This window comes from Rhinolophus hipposideros (genome assembly GCF_964194185.1).
Source record: "Rhinolophus hipposideros genome assembly, chromosome: 20".
Lineage (NCBI taxonomy): Eukaryota > Metazoa > Chordata > Mammalia > Chiroptera > Rhinolophidae > Rhinolophus > Rhinolophus hipposideros.
In genome coordinates, this window is record NC_138066.1 from 13916681 (window position 1) to 13936784 (window position 20104).

General features: G+C 49.0%; 1 protein-coding gene across 8 annotated transcripts in view; it reads right to left on the reverse strand.

The window, feature by feature from the left end:
• The window catches only part of RAP1GAP2 (RAP1 GTPase activating protein 2), a 211920-nt gene that overhangs the window by 130753 nt on the left and 61063 nt on the right, over positions 1–20104 (reverse strand). The window contains exon 1 of one of the 8 annotated variants that reach the window (XM_081027061.1): positions 19320–19375. The exons of 6 other annotated variants lie outside the window; for them this stretch is intronic. In XM_081027061.1, the coding sequence (XP_080883187.1) occupies positions 19320–19360 (41 nt within the window). In that variant the 5' untranslated portion in view covers positions 19361–19375. Of the gene's footprint in view, positions 1–5975; positions 6133–19319; positions 19376–20104 lie in introns of those variants that run through there. One more of the 8 variants, XM_081027060.1, reaches the window with a different exon arrangement.

Here is a 20104-nt window from a genome sequence, read left to right on the forward strand (position 1 = left end):
CTATTAAAATGAAAAGCACTTGTCTACCTGACATCATCTTGCCTACCTCATCACTTTTTCTGGAGGCCAAGAAACTCAGTTTGTGGGGTGGGATGGGGGTGGGAAGTCAGGAGGGCCTCATCTGCTTAAAATGATTGAGAAACTTCCTGAACCCTTCAGTACCTTCGTTTGCACAGAAGTGATTTTCATTGGTTTAACCAAGCAGGCCTGGCAAGCCCTCGATTTGGCAACATTCTGGTAACCAGCCATCTGTGCACCACGCAGGCTCCAAAGAGATAAAGCTGCGTTTAGAAAAATATATATATTCGCTAATAGCAACTGTTCACTAATTCAGAGGCCCACTGGCCCCTCTCTGGCATGAGTGAAGGAGATATGCTTTGCATCTGCTTATCTGACAGCAGCTCCAGGACCCTAAACCTAGGAACCCAGAGTCAGGACGCTCCTGGTGCCCAAACCCAGCTTCGGATGGTCAGGACTGAGGCTGGACCCTCACATCTATGGGTCCCCAAACCACGCAGAGGCAGAGAAGAACTCCGAGGGATAACAACAGGCAATGGGCACATTTCACCTGGGGAGGAATCAGTGAGTCTTGTTCATTCATTCCTTCATTCATTCAGCTAATATTGACTGAGCACCTCCTCTTCTGGGCAATGGGGACCCAGAGGTGTAAAAGGGAAAGTCCCTGCTCTCAGACAGCTCACATTTTAGGGGATGAAACAGTTAATAAATTGTTTACTACAAAAGGTAGATAATAATGATCGGTAGCATAGAGGAAATAAATCAGGGTAAAATAATATGGCTGGAGTGCGCTACTCAGATTAGATGGCCAAGTCCTTTTGGAGGAGATGATATTTGACTTGAGAGCCCAATGATGAGGAAGGACCAGTCAATTAAGTCACCATAAATAGCATGTGTAAAGGGCCTGGGGCAGGAACAAGCTTGGCATGGTCCAGAAACAGAAAGGTCTTTGCAGCTTCAGAGGTACAGTGCTCACAGTGAGTGAGGGGGAAATGGTATGAGATAAGGGCAGACAACCAAGCAGGGGGTGCAGGCCCAGCTGGGGAGTGTGGATTTCATTTAAAGTATAATGGAAAGCCTATGGAGAGCTTTCGGCAGTAAAGATTTGATCTTATACGACTTTTTAAAAACTTCACCCTGGTAACCATAAGGAGAACGGATAAGGGGGACAAGAAGTTGGGTACACCAAACAGGAGATTAAAATAGTGACTCTGTGCTCACTTCGGCAGCACATATACTAAAATAGTGACTCAAAAGGAATCCAGCACATATACTAAAATAGTGACTCAAAAGGAATCGAATAAACTCTGTCCCTTAACTCCTCAGACTCTCAGTGAGGTTAAAAATGGGAAACTGGTTAAAGGGTTTGTTCTTTAAGGCAATGACAGCCAACAGGGTGGGCAATGAAATATCAGATAAAAGAGGGTGAGTGACAGGCCTTTCCCCAAAGGGCAGGACCCAGCAAGGTCCTAAAAAGGAAACAAGCAGCTGTCTGTTCTGGGGCCAGGGAATGGATCCGCTCCTGTCTTGTACCCCTTCCAGCCCTGAGACTCTGGGACTCAGGGCTCCTGGACACCCCAACGGCTCACATCCCACATCCACCCAGCTCATAGGGCTGTCACTGGCTCTCTCATGGCAGAACACAAATATCCTCCCTAACACCAGCCTTCAAACTCTAAGGACAAATCAATCAATGGCTGTCAACATCAGAAAAACAGACAACTAGATAACCTCCAATAACACAGTCTTGCCAAAAAAAAAGAAAAAAAAAATCAAACCCAAATCTTATAGAGCCTCTAAAACTAAACACCCACTTAAGGTAACAGAAGGGACAGCAGAATATGTTAAATGACACGAGAAGACACCATCCACAAAATCCTGACTGTGGGAAACTCCCGAAGACAAAATAATCCAGTTTCTTCAACAAAGAAACTGTAAGAAAAGAAAAAAAGAGTTGGAAGAGAAAACTTCTAAAGAGAGATATCACCAATCACATTGGATTGTTTGAATCCTGACTCAGAAAAATTTGGGAATACTTTTTTATGAGATAGTTGGGGAAATTTGAACACTGATTGAATACAATACTAAGAAATTAGTGTTAATTAGAGTATATAATAATGGTAATGTGTTTTTTAGAAGAATTCTTTAAGATGCATACTGAAATATTGAAAAATGAAATGATATAATGTCTGGGATTTACTTCAAAATAATCTTGTGGAGGAGTAGGTTGGTAAATAAATGAAACAAGATTGGCCATGAGTTAACAATGGCTGAAACTGGGTATCGTATTACACTAGTCCCTCTCCTTTTGTGCACACTTGAAAATTTCTGCAATAAAAGTTAAAAAAAAGGGGGGGAGCTAGGGATGGGCTTTTTCTAATAATCTACACAGGAGTAACCCACTAGACATATACCCCACAACGGAAGGATTACATTCATCAGATTCACTCTTCGGCCCTCCAGAGCCCACCATTGATTTGCTGAATGACGAGTGAATTCATATATTCCTCCTCATAAACCCCATGGTGGGAGTTGACCCAAAATAACTACCCTGTGTAAGTACTGGATTTCTTTTTCATGTATGCTAACTGACCTCTCTTCAGATGGCACCGCTCCCCCCACCACTTATTCCTGTCATTCCTGAAAGGGTGCTCTGGGCCCCCCTTGATATGCCCCGTCTATAAGAAAGCAGGCTCTGAAAAGCAAAGTGCTTTCAATGAGCTCTCCATTACAGCTGTTTCCCAGGAATGCTTCATTCAGGTGCCTCCTTGAAACCAGGCTCAAATCCAATCCCCTCTCCAACACACCATTATTTTTGCAAGATCCCAGGTGATGGCATCCCTGGAGGATGGACAGAAAGAACAGAACCCCCAGGTTGTCCCACAACTCCTGTAGAGAGTTGTCATGTCAAGGCAGATGTGTACCACACCCATTTCTCCAGAGGACAAACTAAGGCTGGAGCTTTGAGCACAGTTCTCAGGACCTACCAAGAATGCCTGGGAGCCTCCTGGGTCTGGGCCCATATGGGATACCTGAGTCACTGCCATCCTGCCTGGCACACCTACCCGTCCCCAATATGCAATATTTCCATGTGGCCTGGGAGGAGAGCAGAAAGCTGACACGGACCGTGGGCCATCACTGCAAGCCACATGGGACCATTTCATCCCTGATGGCCAACAGCCAGGAGTGTTATCTCCACAAGCCTGTCAATTAGAGGTACAGGGAAGATCGATGGATGGATTAAGCCTTCAGGGAAGGACGAAGACGGGGCCTGAGTCTGACCTGACCCTTTGATGAGAGGTGGAAGGAAGGAGGAACTCAGCAAATTTCACACCCAGCACGGAGTACGGGAGTGCTTAAGAGAGGTTGGCAGCTGTAGCCTGCTCCAGGCCCCCCATGGCTGGTGCCCACAGAGGCAGGGTCAATAGTGTGCACTGAACTGATTTCAGATGCTTAGAGAAAAAGAAACTTCAGATTACATCAAGCAAAGGTCATTGAGCATCGACATGAAAGCAATCCCTCTCTCTCCTTAGGTAGGTTAAGTCCATGGCCAAAGCTATCAGGACGGCAGAAGGAATGAAGCAGAATGGGATGAAGGCAGGAGCTGGGAGGGTCACCAATGTCTGCTGCATTGCAGGGAAGGGCACAGTGCATCCAGGAGGAAGTGGAGATGCCATGCGCCTGGAGCATTCTCACTCAGACCAAACCCTTCCTGTCCCTTGTCCACGTCCTTCCCTGGGCCTCATTGCTCCCACCCACCCAGGCCCATGCCTACTTGGCTGCTTCCTGGACCATGCATGGCTGGTCTTGACTAATAGTAGGGCTGTTACCATCAGCCATCTCACCTTGGTTTCTAGGGGCACAGGTCCAGAAAGAGGAGAATGGGAGCAGTTCTGATGAAACCTTTCCATCCTTATGCAGCCCTTTGTACCTTGCAGATGCACCTTTCCCCCATTATCTCACTTGAGCCTTGCAACCCTTGTGGATACAGAAACTGAGGCTCAGGGAAATTAAATCTATACTATCACCTCACAATTACTAGCTCCCAGGGACTTTCCCCCACCACACATTCTATACTCAGAGCTAGGCACTGCTCTGATACATCTGTCTTACTAGCAAGCAAGTCTTCCTTCTCATTCCTCAAAATAGGCCCAGGTTGTCTCAGAACAGCCATCCCATATCCTCCTGACTTTAGAGGGCTGGCTTGTTCCTCCCGTCCTTACCGAAAAAATGCTGATGGGCAGAGAATGGAAAAGAATCAAAGTCGAGGAAAGAATGGGGCCCAAACCTGGAGCGCTGGACTCCAGAGTCCTGCATGCAGCCTCTTTTGCTACATGATTGTGTCCCCATCACCAGCCCTTCCTAGATCACCTGCAGGATTTCTGCCACTTTCTATACCATTTGTACTATAACTATTTCTATTACAGAGACTCACTCTTGTGACATATACATTCAACTTAGAGTGCGGCTTTCTATCACCACCAACTACAAAGGGGAAAATCAGTACCCCTGGCCATAACTAGGAGAGAATCCTAAAAATAAATAGTACAAAAACAACCTAAGTGGTAGGCAGGCACTGTTCCTGTTCCCCATTAAAGGCCCTGAGCCAGAGGTCTGCTCTCACTTTCTTATGAAAGGAACAGATAAGCAAGTATTTAAAAGGCGTTAAAGCCAGACTAGCACCAACCAGAAACTTTTCTCTTAAAGAAATCACAAGGATTAGCAGAGAACTGAAAAGGGAAGAACTTTCTTACTAGGTGACTCAGGTTATTTCATGTTTAACCACTGAAGTCATTTTAGTGGAGCTTCACCCTGTGCTGTGGGGAACATTGAATTAGACTACATTATAGGAAGCGGGAGGAGAGGGCTGTCAGACAGCCGCACCACAGGGGCAAGCCACGCCAGCTTCTCAAAGTGCTCCAGTACCTACCCCAGGCACACCACCTCTGGGCAAGCCCAGTGGCCACCGGTCACCAGTCAGATGTCTCCGGCCCTACTGCCCTAGTCTTAGCTCTTATCTAATGCACAGCACAGCACTAACCACTCCAAAACTCCTCTGGAAGTTAGGACCCAGCAGGGCCAACTCCCCGCAACATCTCTGTGGACAGTCAGCTCCCATGACCCCCAGTTGCTGGGAAGCTTGGGGCTCCTGTGCTCTAGCAGAGGAGAGAGGCTGTGCCAGCCTGTGTGGGCAGCTCCCTGGGATCTTCTGGTCATCAAGCCTGCAGCTGGGGGCTGGAGCCCAGGAAGCTGCTGTAGAAGCTCCTCTGCCCACCCAAAACCCCATACCTCTTATCCTACAGATCATCTCTCTGAAATAGCAGAGAGGATTTTCAATACCCAGGGGCAAACAATTAGGAGAGTAGAGTAATCCCAAGAAAGGTGAAGAGTTACAGACAGAAAAACCCAAAGACAGAGAGACACGGGGAAGGGGGAATGGAGGGGAGCGTGGAGGTTGAAGCAACATTCAAACTTGCTCCTTGCCTGCCGGAACCAAGAGCAAAGCAAGCAGATCCCGGCCTGGCGGGCACATTGAGGGATCAGCCAAGTTGCAGAGAAGCAAATGGCATCCCCAGTACATTGAGCCGCTCGGGCTGAGCCAGGGACTGTCGCCCAGGTCGGATCAATGCTACCCGCGCTGCAGGTTTTGGGAAGGACGCCGCGATCCGCAAATGCCGAGAGTGGGGGCTTAGGACTAGGTGCCCGCCTGTTGGAGATGAAGTCCTAAGGGCCCTCCCTGCCGCCCTCCGACCCAGCCCAAGCCCTGCCTTGGCTTTCTCCTAACAGCTAGTGCCAGGGGCCAAGCTCCGAACTCGCTCCCCCGACGGCGCCCGGAACGGAGGCTTTTTCCCATCTCACTCGGAGCCACACGCCCTTTTGGAAAAGTCGACCCCAAAGAAAACGGGATTTTAGCACGAGAGCGGAGGGGAGGGGTAGGTGGCGCTGCCAGGCTTTACCTTTTCTCTTTATTCTGTTTTCGGGATTTGTGCAGGAGTCCGATGAGCACCACGGCGGCGCGGATCCCCGCCTTTCGGGAATGCATCCTCCCCGCGGGCTGGGACATGGCGAGGCCGCCGCCGGGGCCGGGCCGCGCCCTCGCCCTCCCGCCGCGCGCCCCCGCCGGCCCCGCTCCGCGCGCTTTGCGCCGCCCGCGCCCGGCCCCCGCGCCCGCGCCCCGGCCCGCGGCTGCCCGCCTCGCATGGGCCCCGCCCCGCCGAGGTGCGCCCCGGGGGTCAGGTGACTGGGCGCTCGCTTCCCGCGACCTTCAGCGTCTCCTCGGGGCCCGCGGGGCGGCCGGCGTCCGCTCCCTGAGCGCGAGCATTTCCCAAGCTCGCTCCGGGCGCGGCCTGGACGGGCGGCTCGAGGGCTCCCGCTCCGACGCGCCGCCCGCGCCGGGACCCCGCCCCGGCCCCGCCTCCCGTGCCAGCCCCGGGCACCGGGCTGCGGGAGAGCTGGCGCCCGGCCGCCTGCCCCGGGGGGCGGTCCGCGCGCTCGGCGCCCCCTGGGGCTCGGCGCCCGCCTTCGCGCGCTGCCCCGCGCCCTGCTTCCGCCCGCCTCTCGCCTCCCCTCTCCGTCCCCTCCTCTGCGCTCCGGTCCCCCGCCCCTGCTGGCCGGGCCGGGCGCCCTCCCTGGGCAGAGGAGGCGGACGCGCTTTCCCAGCCCGGCCCGCCGGGATACTTCTCTGATGCTGTCACTGTCTTTAAAACAGAGAGAAAAAAACAAGCACCGCGCGTCCTCAGTCCGAGCGAAACTGCCCGCGCCCGCGGGCACCGCCGCGGGCCTCCCGGCCTCCAGGCCGTGCTGCGGGGCAGCGAGAGAGGCACCCGGCGCCAAGCGCGCGCCTTCCCCGGCCGAGGCTCCCCGGCATTTTGACTCTGCCGGACACTACCTCTCCCTCTCCCCAAGTCCGGGAAAGGATCGTGGTGCGGAGGGGGTGGGGGCTCCACTCCAGCGTGGGCGCCTACGGGGGCGGGGGTCAGTTCCCTGCTAACGTTTGTTTTCCCGGCTCTGGGAGTTGGACACACACAGGGTCAATGATCAATTTCGGCTACACCTCGGCCTCGCATCCCATGTTGCCAGGGAGACGCAGGGGACACCCCACCGCACCAGCACCCGGGCCGTCGCGCTGGCCACCGTACACGCCCCGCGTTCGTTCTCCCCCCCCTCCTGCGCACCGCGTGCAAGCTTCATCCTCATGGAAGTCGAGCCGGCTGGTGAGAAAAGGGGCCTGGCCTGAGCTCTGCGAAGAGCGCAGGTGCTTCTAAGCCCCACTCACTTCCATTTGCTGCCTGGAAGTCTAGCCCCCTCTTGCTACCACCCCCACCAACCACCCCAGCAAAACTACTGGCTCTGCTTCTCCTTCCAGCCCCCTAGGGAAGGGAATCGGGCAGAGGGCTGGAGGGAATTAAAACAAGCCAATTAGTCCATCTTTGGAAACAGCCCTGTTGGGGCCAAAGAGGTCCCTGAGGCAATTTGCCTTGGTTTTTATACCGTCTGGTGTTCAAGCAAGCACATAAAATCCAGGCAGAAAAGGGGACCTTGCTAGAAAGGGTACAGGGGCTGCAGATAAATTCAAGGGCCTGAGTCCTCAAGCCTGCCTCTCCTGTGAGCATAGTTTCTTGCTGGCATTGGCACTGGAGTAGAGGAGAGGGAGCACCAGAGTGGTGCCAAAATGTGCCTGGATTATTTATGAAGCATCCATTAACAATGGCCTCAGCCCCCCTGAGCCTGCCTGGATGGTGGGGATCACAAATATCCCGATGGACATCTATTTATAGACAGAGAGTGAGTGACCCAGGCCCCATCCGTGGGACTGAAGCTAGGCCAGCTGCAAGGAATACACCAGTAGTGCCCTGAGAACCAGCCTGGAAAAAGAATGGGGCAATGAGTGCCCTCGGTGGGGAAGAGGGCAGAGCACAGCACATACAGCCCCGGCTTCTCCCGCCTCCAGCAGTACACAGAACTGACAGGTTAGCTGAAGGACTACTTCAGCCAGACTCCAGGGAGGATGGTGGGGCACACTGGCCACAGATCTAGCCCAGCAGGGGGTGTATTTTATCTATACACAAGGGTAAGCTGCTTGTCTCAGGGCAAGGCCTGACTCCCTCCCAGGTGGGCGAGTGTAGGTGGTCCCCACGCATCCCCCACTGCCTGGGAGATGTTTTAGATCAAGTGCATCAGTGGGCAACAGGGCCTTGGGATGAAGGCACAAATTTCTTTCACCAAGCAGGGAACTTTATTCATTGTTATTCTGGGTGGGATTCCAGGCCCTCCCAGCTCCTCTGCTACCAAGATTGATTCCAGCCCAAATGTGACTGAAAACACAAGGTTGTGCCCAAAAGGCCATAACCTTATCTGATTCCTAGAGCCCTAACAGGTAGAAGTTTCCTGGAGAGCCTTTCCTTCTGCCCACACCCTGCACAGGAAACATCACAGCATAAGGGGACCCATCCAGGGCAGAAAATGTAATGGCCGTCTATGCCAGATTTGCCCACTCCACCATTTATTAAACGATCAGATGCGTCCAGCTTTGTGCAAGAGACTACGGTAAGAGAGACATGGAAGACCACCACTCTTGCCCAGAACAAACAGGCCTTGACACACACGAAACCACAAAACAATCCCAGCTGATCTTGTGCAATGTGATCCAGCCACTGTTCCCCCAAATCAGCTCATTCACGTATTCCCTCCGCAAGTTTTTGTTTGAATACCAAACTGCTCGGTTATTAACCCATTGTTTTGCTTTAATGAAATCAACTCACTTTTTTCCTTAAATAATTTTAAAAGAAAACATTGTTATCATCCTTAATTAAAATCCAGTATCATTTGTCATTCACACCATGAAAACAAATACCAATTGATTAAATTTTAGCTAAAATATTGTTGCCCGATGAAGGCTCTGAGCCTGAAGGGCCTTGGTTAAAAGAGAAAAATAGACAAGTTTTAGGTGTTAGCTACACACTTGCACCAAAGGTAGACACTGTCCTTGAAGAAATCACAAAGTTTGAAAAAGAACCCAAAGGGAACAATTTGCACATTAGTGACTCAAAGGTGCCCCTGTCGACATCCATGGGGCACTTTGGGGTCCACAGAGATGGTAGGACACATCAAGACCACAGGGAGCGAGGATGCTGAGGGCGGCAGAGGTCAGAGAAGGGTCTTCTCCCAGATCCCAATCCGCCTAGCAACTTATCCCCAGCAGGGTCGCAGGTCACAGGACCTGAAAGGCCCGTTTCAGCCCTCCCGCCCCCAAGTCCACAGTCCCTGGGAACAAAGTGCCAGGCAGCTGCCAACCTGAGTCTCTGCCCCAATCTGGGGAAACTCAAAGGCTCGGGGGCCGGGGTGGGAGTTGAGGCGGAGCGGGACAGGGAAGTTAATCATGAACACAGGGCAGACATCTGCACAGTCCCGTCCTAAGGGGCCAGTGGAGTGAGACAGACAGATACGCATGCTTGGTCCTGAAGAAAAGGGCCTTCTGTGCCTGTGAAGCCGCTCCAGGAGGCCCGTCCGTGTGAAACTGGGAATCAGCCTCGCTGCCAGAGCCTCCCGGAGGTCTCAGAGAGAGCCTGGAGCCAGTACTCCCTCGTCCCACGCCACCTACGACTCCCAAGGCCTCCACTGCTCTGCAAAATGACTGCAACCGTTCCTGGCTAGGTTGAGGAGTAGATGTGCAGCAAGAGGGGCTGTGGAGCCATGGGGTGGAGCCCTTTAGGAAAACCAGATTTCTTCAGATGCCTTCCTTGCCCCGCCCCTTCTGCCGAGACAGCGCCCCCAGCCAACACGTGCATCACAAAAGCTTGGGAGCAATTCAAGAGCTGCAAACAAACAGCTTTAGACCTGTTCAAGAGAGGCAGGCACCCCCATTCTCTTATGGCTTGGGGGCACACCCATACACACACCAACTGGGAGAAATCACTCAGAAACCCCCCTCACCTCTCACTTGTGCGGCGCACTCACACCTGTGCTGGCCTGACATTCAGGCTTGGCTGGTACATCAGCGCCCCCTGCTGCTGGGCCACATTACAGTTATGGCTCTGGGATACCACCATTTGAGAAAAGGAGAAAGGAAAGAAAAGGAGAAAAGAAAGGGAGGGAAGGAGAGAGAGAGGAAGGGGGTGGATAAGGGAAAGATTGAGAAAGTCATTTGAGGTAAGGAAGTAGTTTCTGTTTTGATGAGAGAGAAAAAGAGAGAGAAAGACTTTGCCAACACCTTGGCTTTTCTCCCAGCTCCTCATCTCCCCTCAAGAGCCCACGACCACCCTCAAAAGTGTCTGTCCCACCACAGCAGAGTCCTTCACTGACAGCTACAGGCCATGCCCAGGCCAGGCTGGGAGGCCTAAAAGCCACTATTGGGAACCGCAGCTTAGCTGTACTTTCCTGGAGCCACACATATTATACTGAAGTTCTGGCGAGAAATTGGCTCAGCTTTTGGAAACAGATCTTGGTGACTTGTGCGGCATTTCCGAGCTCTGGGGAAAGGAAGCCATGCCCCGAGGAAACCCACAGACCCCACCCATGGGCTGCACATCATTTGGTGCCCTGAGTCTGTAATGCATGTCAATCAGAATTTTGCTGCTTTCCCATTCAGGGGTTAAAAAAGGGGCAGGAGGAGAAAGAAAGGAGTTCTTCATCTATTTCTTGGGTTACTGAAGGTATTTAAAATATTTATTTTTGGTTCATTTATGGAATTTTGAATCCATGCATCTAAGCAGCATGACTATAATTTTCCCCACAGTAGAAACATTTAAAAGGATTCTTCTGAGTGTGAAATTTCTGATGAACATGAAAAACTGAATTTTGCATGGAGGCTGCCCAGGGGTCACTGCAAAGAATCAGGAGCCAATGAGGCCGAGGGCTGGGTGGCCTGCAACATGGTCCTCTCACACTCAGGGTCCCTGGCCCCCACCTCACTGATTACCAGACCGCCCCAGCTGCTGCTGCCACCGAAGACACTTCCAGCTCTAGGGTTTCTGGGGCCGAGTGGAAAAGAGGGGAGGGAAGATGTCTTTCCATAATATTAGCAACATTGCTTAGCAACATCTTTCAAAGCAAGAACCAGCAGACTTTCCAAAAATCTATCCTGTTTGGCTCTACAGAAAAACAGAATGGTTTCTTATGCATGTATTATTTATATACTATTTTATATACTAAGTAATGCCTTCTGTGCCTGGCTTCCTTGGGAGATGATGCATTACACTTAAGTGAGATTTCCAGACAACAGAACTTGGAGTAGCAAAACTTTTGTTTGCTTGCTTGCTTGCTTTGATGGTAATGACCTTGACTAAAAACCTCTCTACAATGTCTTCCAGATTTTTGTCCTTTTTAAAGACAGGTTTAACGTAACCTTTTCTTGGTGACTCAGAGACATTATTATCAAGATCCCGTACTCTACTGAGCCAACACTCAGTTACGGACTAACAGGCCATTAAGGCGAGGACACATTTGTCCTTGCACTTAATGATCTCAATCAGCAGTGATGCAAACATTCTACAGTGTGGGAATAAAAACTAAAAGACCCTGCAGTCAGACAAACCTGGGCTAGAATCCCATCTCCAGCTTTTACTATCTGTGTGGCCTTGGGCTAGAAATTAAACTTCTCTGAGCTTGAGTTTTGTCATCTGTAAAGTGGGGATAACAACAGTGCCATGTTCCCAAGATTCTTGCAAGGATTAAATAAGTATGCATGGTCCATCCAAAGACTTGGAGGAAAATATTCATAGATTTATTCAAAATAGACAGCCCATCAACCAACTGTGGTATATCCACACTATGAAATGCCACACTGCAATAAAAAGGAACAAAATACTGATACAAACAACAACATGGTAAATTTCAGAAACATTATGTTGAGTGAAAGTAACCAGATGTAAAAATATATATACTACATGATTTCATTTAAATAAAGTTCTAAAACAGACAATCTAAAGTACAAAAAATGAAAACAGTGGCTCCCGCTGGGGGTGGGGGTTTTGTGGAAAGATGGATAGAAATGGTCTATGTCAGGATAGGGTGGTGAGACGCATTTGTCCAAAATGTATAATTAAGATTTGGGCATTTCAACACAGGTGAATTTTACCTCAACAAAGAACTGAAATTAATAATAGTAATAATAATAAAGTAGCATGTGTACTCGGTAGAGATATAGATGAAACAAGAATGACAGGATGTTGATAATTGTGGAGGGGTTTCATTATACGATTCTATTTACTTTGTACGTGCTGGACATTTTCAGAAAGAAAGAGGAAGGAGAGGAGAGAGAGGAGAGGAGAGGAAGAAAGAAATGCTCATAGTATAAAAAAAGGTTAATAGCGATTCTTCCCGGAATTATGATTTTTATTGCTGTCTTTGTATTTTTCTTCTATTCACAAATTTATAAGGATTACATATTAATTTTGTAAATAAATAAAAAGGTAGATATTATCATTAATTAAAGGAGAATGCATGTGAAAGCACGTGGCAGGTACTTTTTTAAGTGGCCTTTCTCTCTGCTATTTTAAGTTCTTGCTCACAATGACCCCCTCACTGGGAAACCAAATAACGAAGCTTGACAAACATCAGAGGGAGCCGCTGAGGGGCTTTCTGACCCTAGCTGTAGAACCTGTCTTTGGCTCCCCATTTCTCCTTCTGACTTGTATATGTTTGCTGCGGGCAAAAGTTTTGAGAAAGACTGAGGTGCCGCTGTGTCTGAGCAGAGTGTTTATTGACACACAGACACACAGACACCCACTGTGCGAAGGTGGTAGTGCAGTGTTTGCATTCCCCAGGGCTTCACCATAGGAGCGGAGAAGGCAGCTGTGTGTGTGTGTGTGTGTGTGTGTGTGTGTGTGTGTTACCAAGCCTGGTCAACCAGAACATTCATGAGTTGGGGCCCCATCTAGCTGATTCCAGATAAATTCCGTTTTTGTGTGTTGTTTTTTTCTGTTGTCTTAACTAATCTCTTGTTTCTCTGGGTCCCTGAAGAATTCTGGGTTGGATACTCCTTTCCAGAGTTAATGGCTGTTTCCCACCCTGACCCTAAGTCCTTTTAGCCTCATTGGCAAACACAACGCTTATCTTCCTTGTGGACACAGACTGCCCAGCTCTGAGCCTCCCGCTGAGCAGCTGTGTGCCTGCAAGTCACAAGCTTTACACCAGGCCTTCTTTTCCACCCTTTCTATCAGGAAAGTTCTTCCAGCTGTCTCGCCTGCATCACTCCTGTTGTCATCTAAGCTCTCTTTTGGTGAGCAACTCCCCTCCACCCTTAGGGAAAACCCCATTTAGTTTCCACTATCTTACCCCTCCCCAAGTCCCAAGCATCTTCAAAAGCTAAACCCATTTTCCTCTAACCTCAAGGCTCCAAACTCTGCTCCGTCCATTCTCTCCCCTGCCCCCAATACCCCCGACGTCCACCCTCACACACACACATTCATAATCACAAAGCAGGACAGGAGTGGCATGGGTCACAAATGATGGGTCACAGTGACCAAAGTTTCCCAATTATTTACTTCTCCTTAATACATTAGAGCAGTTTCAAGGTTATGGGGAGTTGGGCTCAGCAGCCAGCTTCGTGTGAACACTATCCATCAAGCCTGTCATGGCAGAGGAGACGTGGAGAAGGTGTTATAAGACCGTCTCCAGGTAAAGCCAGCCGTGACCTTCATGTGGCCCTATCCATGAGAGAAACATCAGACAAGTCCCAATTGAGGGACATCGTATGATCTACCTGATCTGTATGCCTGAAAACTGTCAAGGTCATCAAAACGAACAAAGTATGAGAAACTGCCCCAGCCCAGAGGAACCTAAGAAGACATGAAAACTAAGTGTAATGTGGTATCCAGAAGGATCCTAGAACAGAAAATGGACATTAGAAAAAAAATAAGAAAATCTGAAAAAAAACCTACGAACTTTAGTTAATAATAATATATCAATATTGGTTCATTAATTATAGCAAATGTACCACACTAATCAAGACGTTAAAATAATAACAGAGGAAACTGGGTTACGGATTATATGGGAACTCTCTGTACTATCATCTCAGTTTATCTGCAAATCTAAAACTGCCCTAAAAATTTGTCCACCTTTCCAAAAGTAAATATAATGAAAATTAAATAATGTTATTACATTCCAGCTAGCTAGACACTGTTGCCTGCCCAAGGTCCTGAGCCCAAGATGCAGTCTCCCTATTAGTTAGGATTATTAGCCAGTGGTATAGAGGTGTTAAAGACATATTAGCACCTGACTGAGATGTTCCCCTTGAGGCTGTGAGGAGCAGTGAAAGAGAATTGACAATCTCAGAAACATAGAGGAAAAACTGAAGGTTGATAGATGGGAGCGCGGGTGGGATGAGAAAGAAGATGAGGGGATTAGAAAGCACAATTGGTAACCACAAGATTGCCACAGGGATACGAAAGTCAGTTTGGAGAATAATCAATAATGTTGTGGGGCCGGCCCGGTGGCTCAGGTGGTTAGAGCTCCATGCTCCTAACTCCAAAGGCTGCCGGTTCGATTCCCACATGAGCCAGTGGGCTCTCAACCACCAGGTTGTCAGTTCAATTCCTCGAGTCCCGCAAGGGATGGTGGGCTCCGCCCCCTGCAACTAAGATTGAACACGGCACCTTGAGCTGAGCTGCCGCTGAGCTCCCGGATGGCTCAGTTGGTTGGAGTGCGTCCTCTCAACCACAAGGTTGCCAGTTAGATTCCTGGACTCCCACAAGGGATGGTGGGCTGTGCCCCCTATAACTAGCAACGGCTAGTTGGACCTGGAGCTGAGCTGCGCCCTCCACAACTAAGACTGAAAGGACAACAACTTGACTTGGAAAAAAGGCCTGGAAGTACACACTGTTCCCCAATAAAGTCCTGTTCCCCTTCCCCCCTCCAAAAAAAAATAATGTTGTAAAGATTTTATAGGGTATCCGATGGACATTTGTCTCATTAGGGAGACCACCTCAGGGATGGTGTAGATGCCTGATCCCTGCACTGTACACCTGAAGCTGAAGCTGAACAATAATGAATGCCAACTATAATTTTATATACATACATATATATTCACAGGATGTAGAGTACAGCATAAGGAATAGAGACAGTGGAAATGTAATGGCTGTATGCGATGTCAGAGGGGTAGAAGATGTCAGAGGGGGTTATCACTTAGTGAGGGGTATGGCTTTTTCTCCGATGATCAGTGTCCGGCAATGTTATATCCTTATTCCACCAAATGCCACTTTTCCCAGTTTCCACTTGGGAATCACTGTGCCAGACCATGTACTTCCACCTTCTTTTCCTCCTCATCGGAAGCTCAGAGAATGAGCAAAGGGCTCGGATGGTCCCCTTGTGGGCAGTGCTCTGCCCTATTCTATGGTCACCCATCCTGAGGGGTCCATGGCCTGGTGGAGATCACCGCCCCACCTGCTTGAGGGGCAGCTCCGAAGGCAGACCCTGCTCACCCTGAAGCAGAAGGATCTCCTCAGACGGTAATAAGCACCATCCCTTTGGTACAGCATTTCACAGTTGCAAGCACTTTCACACCTATTACTCCATTGGAAACTCACAGCTCTGTAAGAAGGAATATTAATATCATTCCCATTTGCTAGATGAGTAAACTGAGATTCAGAGAGGTTAAATCTTCTGTCCAGGATCACACGGCTCCTAAGAAGCAGAACTGGGACCCAGACACAAATGGTCCCCATAGACACGGAATCCCACAAAATCCAAAAGGAAGAGGACTAGAGACCCCAAGAAATGAGGAGATGACTCAGTCAAGCCGAAGCTCACCATGACTGTCACCAGAGGAAATGGAGTCTGCTTTTCTGCATGCTCAGCACCCAGGCCCCTTCTTCTGGTTGACAGACCTTGATTTTCCCTTGGGGAATACCCTGACACCACGGCTGCGTTTTGTGGTTCAGGTGGGACTGTCCTTCTCACAACCTACCCATCCTGAGCTCTAGGGTGGGTACATGGTCCAGGCCTGGCCAATCCATGTACTCTATTCACCAGGCTGCAGTGATTGCTTCAGGGATGGGCGTATAAACCTAGTTGGTCCAAACAGAAGGTACACCTGAATTTTTGCACCATAGAAAGAAGAAGCTTACTACCCCCTCAGGTTTCCAAAGTCAGTAGCTGTCTTGGGAAAGGAGAGTTGCCTGTGAATGAAGTGAATGCAGAGGAAAGCAGAGCCAAGAGGTAGGAACGAACAGATTGATGACATTTTCTGACCCACCTGGATCCAGCCATTCCCGAAGCTACTTTTCTTAAATGTATCGCTTGTAAGAGTGTTCTTGGATTTGTTTTTCTTTTTGCGTATTTTTTTTTCCTTAAGCTCTTTTGAATTAAATTTCTGTCACTAGCAGTCCAGATAATTAACATACCAGATATCTATCTTCAAGGAAACACATGAAGTAGCAAAACAGCAGCTTTAGGCAAGTAAAAAGGCTCCATCACCCCTTCACCCCAGGGAGCATCCCCCAAAGGGGGCTATGGAGAAGGCTTCCCAGGAGGAGCCCGTGGAGCTGCTTCCCCAACACCAAACAGACTCTGATGTACCAATCCACCCCAGGAGTGACGCTTGGGGACAGTCCCCTCGACCCCACTCAAGGGAAGGCAGGATGACACAAATCTGACCCTGCAGATGAAAAAGGAATTGCTCCCTTCCTCACTGCTGTCAGCATGTAGGTCACTCATTTTCATCTTTATTCAGTAAAATCAAGGACTGTTCAAGGGAAACATTGAAGAAGAAAAAAAAAAAAGGAACATTCAGACAAATCCAAATTGTGGTACATTCTACAAAACAACATTGCCAGGTCTGCTGTTCTAGATTTAAAGAGACTAACGAGATGTGACCACCAAGTGCAATGAGTGACCATTAATAATAAGTCAGTAATGTAATCTAATATACAATCCATATTTATATTTGGGGAACGTTTGAATATGGAATTTATATTAAGTAATAGTATTAAATTAATACTAATTTTTTATGTGTGATAATAGTATTGTGGTTATGTCAGAAAATGACATTATTTTGGGGAAACACCTGCTGAAGTATTTAGGTACGAAGTATTACAATGCCAGCAACTTGCCTTATTTTATTATCATTATACAGAGAAAGATCAACTGTGGCAAATGTTAATAAGTGGTGAGTCTGAGTGAATACAGGTGCTCATTGCACTATGTTTCTCATTTTTGCATGTTAGTAATTTACAAAATAAAAAGTTGAAAAAAAACACACCACCCTTGCCTATACCTGCCCTCAAATCTGCACATGCATATGGGTACATGTCCAGTGAGTGACCTTATGTGTACACACGCATGCATGTATTCTGTGACACAGCAGACTGGTGTGCAAAGAGCACTGGGTCAGAGCCAGCAGAACCAGCTTCTGGAACAGACCTGTTCTCTCATTATCTGTACGCCCCTTTCCAAGTCTGTTTGCTCAGCTGTAAAATGAGGGCTGAAGTGTCTAAGAGGTACAGCATGAGCATTTAGGTAGGTGGAGCGGTAGAGAGAAGGAGTTAAGAACTAAAGGCAGAGACTTAGATGAGATGGTCCTTTCTAACCTAAGGCCCTTTCAAAGGATGTGACTGTAAGTGACAGAAACTGTCTCCAAGGTCACCCTTTTCCCACCCAATTGCCCACTTCAGGTCTCTCAGGGGACCCAATCCTTAGAACTTGCACTTGGGTTTGAGATTGACAGACAACACCCCTGGACTAGCCCAGTAAGAATTGGCCTCTCAGACAATCGGCAAAGGAAATGCATTTGGGCTCCAAGCTGTGGCTTCCCTGAGGGAATATCCTGGCAGAGCCTAGGACTTAATAACTGTGAAAGGATGAAAAGCCAAGGTCAACCCCTCTCCACCTGACTGAAGAAGTCAGTGCATTCAGTCTCACAATCAACTTGTAGATCAGCCCTCCAGTCAAGAAAGCTCTCTGGCTTCTTGGCGCTTCTGAAAAGGGAGAGGTTGAGGATATTCTTGGCCATCCTGCAAAGACCATCCTGCAAAGATCCCAGGCGGATACAGGAACTTCAGAGAGCAACAGTCCACTGACATCCAGGGGCCTGTGCTGTTAATAGAATGGGCAAAGGGTTTGGCAGGCAATGCACAGCTGGAGAAACTCAGAAAGTGAGAAACCAGAGAAATGCAGTCACAACACAGATAGGATGTTTCACCCACAGACTGGCAACATGTACACGCCTACTAGAGGTGGGTATAGAAACAGGAGGGCAAGTGAGCAGCATTACTAAAATAAAAAGTCACCTACCCAATCACCCAACAATATCACCTCAAAGATTTACTCAAGTCTAGATAAATGCACGCATGTGTGTATAGAGAGACAAGTCTGAGAATGTTCACTGAGGCATTTTCTGTAAAAGTGAAAAAGTACCAGAAACTACCATTTAGAAGGGAAACAGATAAGTAGGTGGGATATATTCATAAGCCAGCTATTATACGATGATTGGAAGGAATGGGCTAAGTCTGCACGTAAAGACATCTGTAGTTACTTAAGACACATATAAAAATATTTTTTTAAATATCTAGAAAAATATGTACCAAACTCTGAACAGTGGCTACTCTGGGGAATAGACCATAGGAAGGGACTGGCGTTACTGAACACAAGAGACATTCCCCCTGGCAGGAGGCTTTAAGAGACCAAGCTCTTAACCGCTGTGTTCACCCAACAGCCTTACCCCTGACAGATAATAGCCAGGAGGTCAACACCAGGCTGCAGCCAGTCTCCACGTAGAAATCATTCAAAGTGCACGGCCTAAATGTAGGGTGCAGTAGATGCTTTATCTTTGTCAGTTAAACTGACCCTTTCTTAACAGACCCTACGCTGAGCTCTGCTGCTGTTTCATGCCATCTGTTTTGCTGTCCAGTTCTCCCTTCTCAGTTAAAGCCCTAGATCCTACTGTCAGGGATGGGGGTCACTACGAGAGCCCTGGCCTTTCATGGAGAAGCTCCCGGCAGGAGGGGGAGGCAACAGAGATAAGAAACTATCTTCCTGACTCTAACTCACCATGCCCTCCATCTAAGCTACATCAGGATAGAAAGTAATTAATCTTTGAGACAGGCAGCAGGTGTACTAGGGAGCAACGGGGGGGGGGGGAGGAGAGAGAGAGAAAGAGAGAGAGAGAGAGAGAGAGAGAGAGAGAGAGAGAGAGAGAGAGAGAGAGAGAGAGAGAGAGAGAGACTGAGAAGCAGAGAGAGGGGAAAGACGCAGATACCCAGAAACAGGGAGAACAGGGAGGGAACAATCACCGCTGGAGGGGAGATGAGCAAAGAAACACTGAAAACGACACAGCAGAGGGAGCAGAACGGTTCAGAAATCGTCACCTGCTCTTCTGGCGCTGGCCGTGGCTCCCAGGAGCGTTCATGTCCTCTCCCCAGAGGCAGGAGCACACATCCCTCAGTTACAAACCTGAGGTCAAGGCACCTACTCTCCCCGCCCCTTGCCGGCCTGGCCACATCCCAGAGAGGGCAGTCCTGGGCTAACAGCGCCACCTGCTGGCGTGCAGGGAGAACTGCCCGTGTTCCCATCTTGCCCACCACCCAGGACGTGCCCACCACACTCCCATCCTATCCCCTGCTCCTTCTTCTTCTTCATCTCCACACCTTCCAAGTCTGTTCCTGACTCTAGGCCTTTGTGCTGTTCCCACTGCCTGGAATGCTCTTCCCCAGGTATCCTCCTGTCTGGCTCCTCTTCCTTCAGGTCTCCATTCAAATGTCACCTCTAGGGAGAGGCTGTTCCTAACCACCCACCTAAAGTAACCCACCCCTCCGTGCCCCGACCCCCATCACTTCAATGTTCTGCTTCCTTCACGAGACTGGGCATTATCTGAGACCACATAGGCTCTTTATTCTGTTCCTGTTTACTTCCCCCATTAGAAAGTACCACGAGGCCCCACCGGATTCAAATGGTCCACTTTCGCACTCAGAACACGCTTAGCAACGAGCACTGTTGAATACATGGTTCCATATTCATTCAGCTGAGCTCAAGAACCAACTTCAAACTCCACAGGGACGACCCACAAGCTCTTCAGACTCTCCGTGTTCAAGGCCAAAGTCATTATCTTCCCCCTGCAAACTGGGTTCCCCTCCTAAGCTCCCCAGTAACCCAC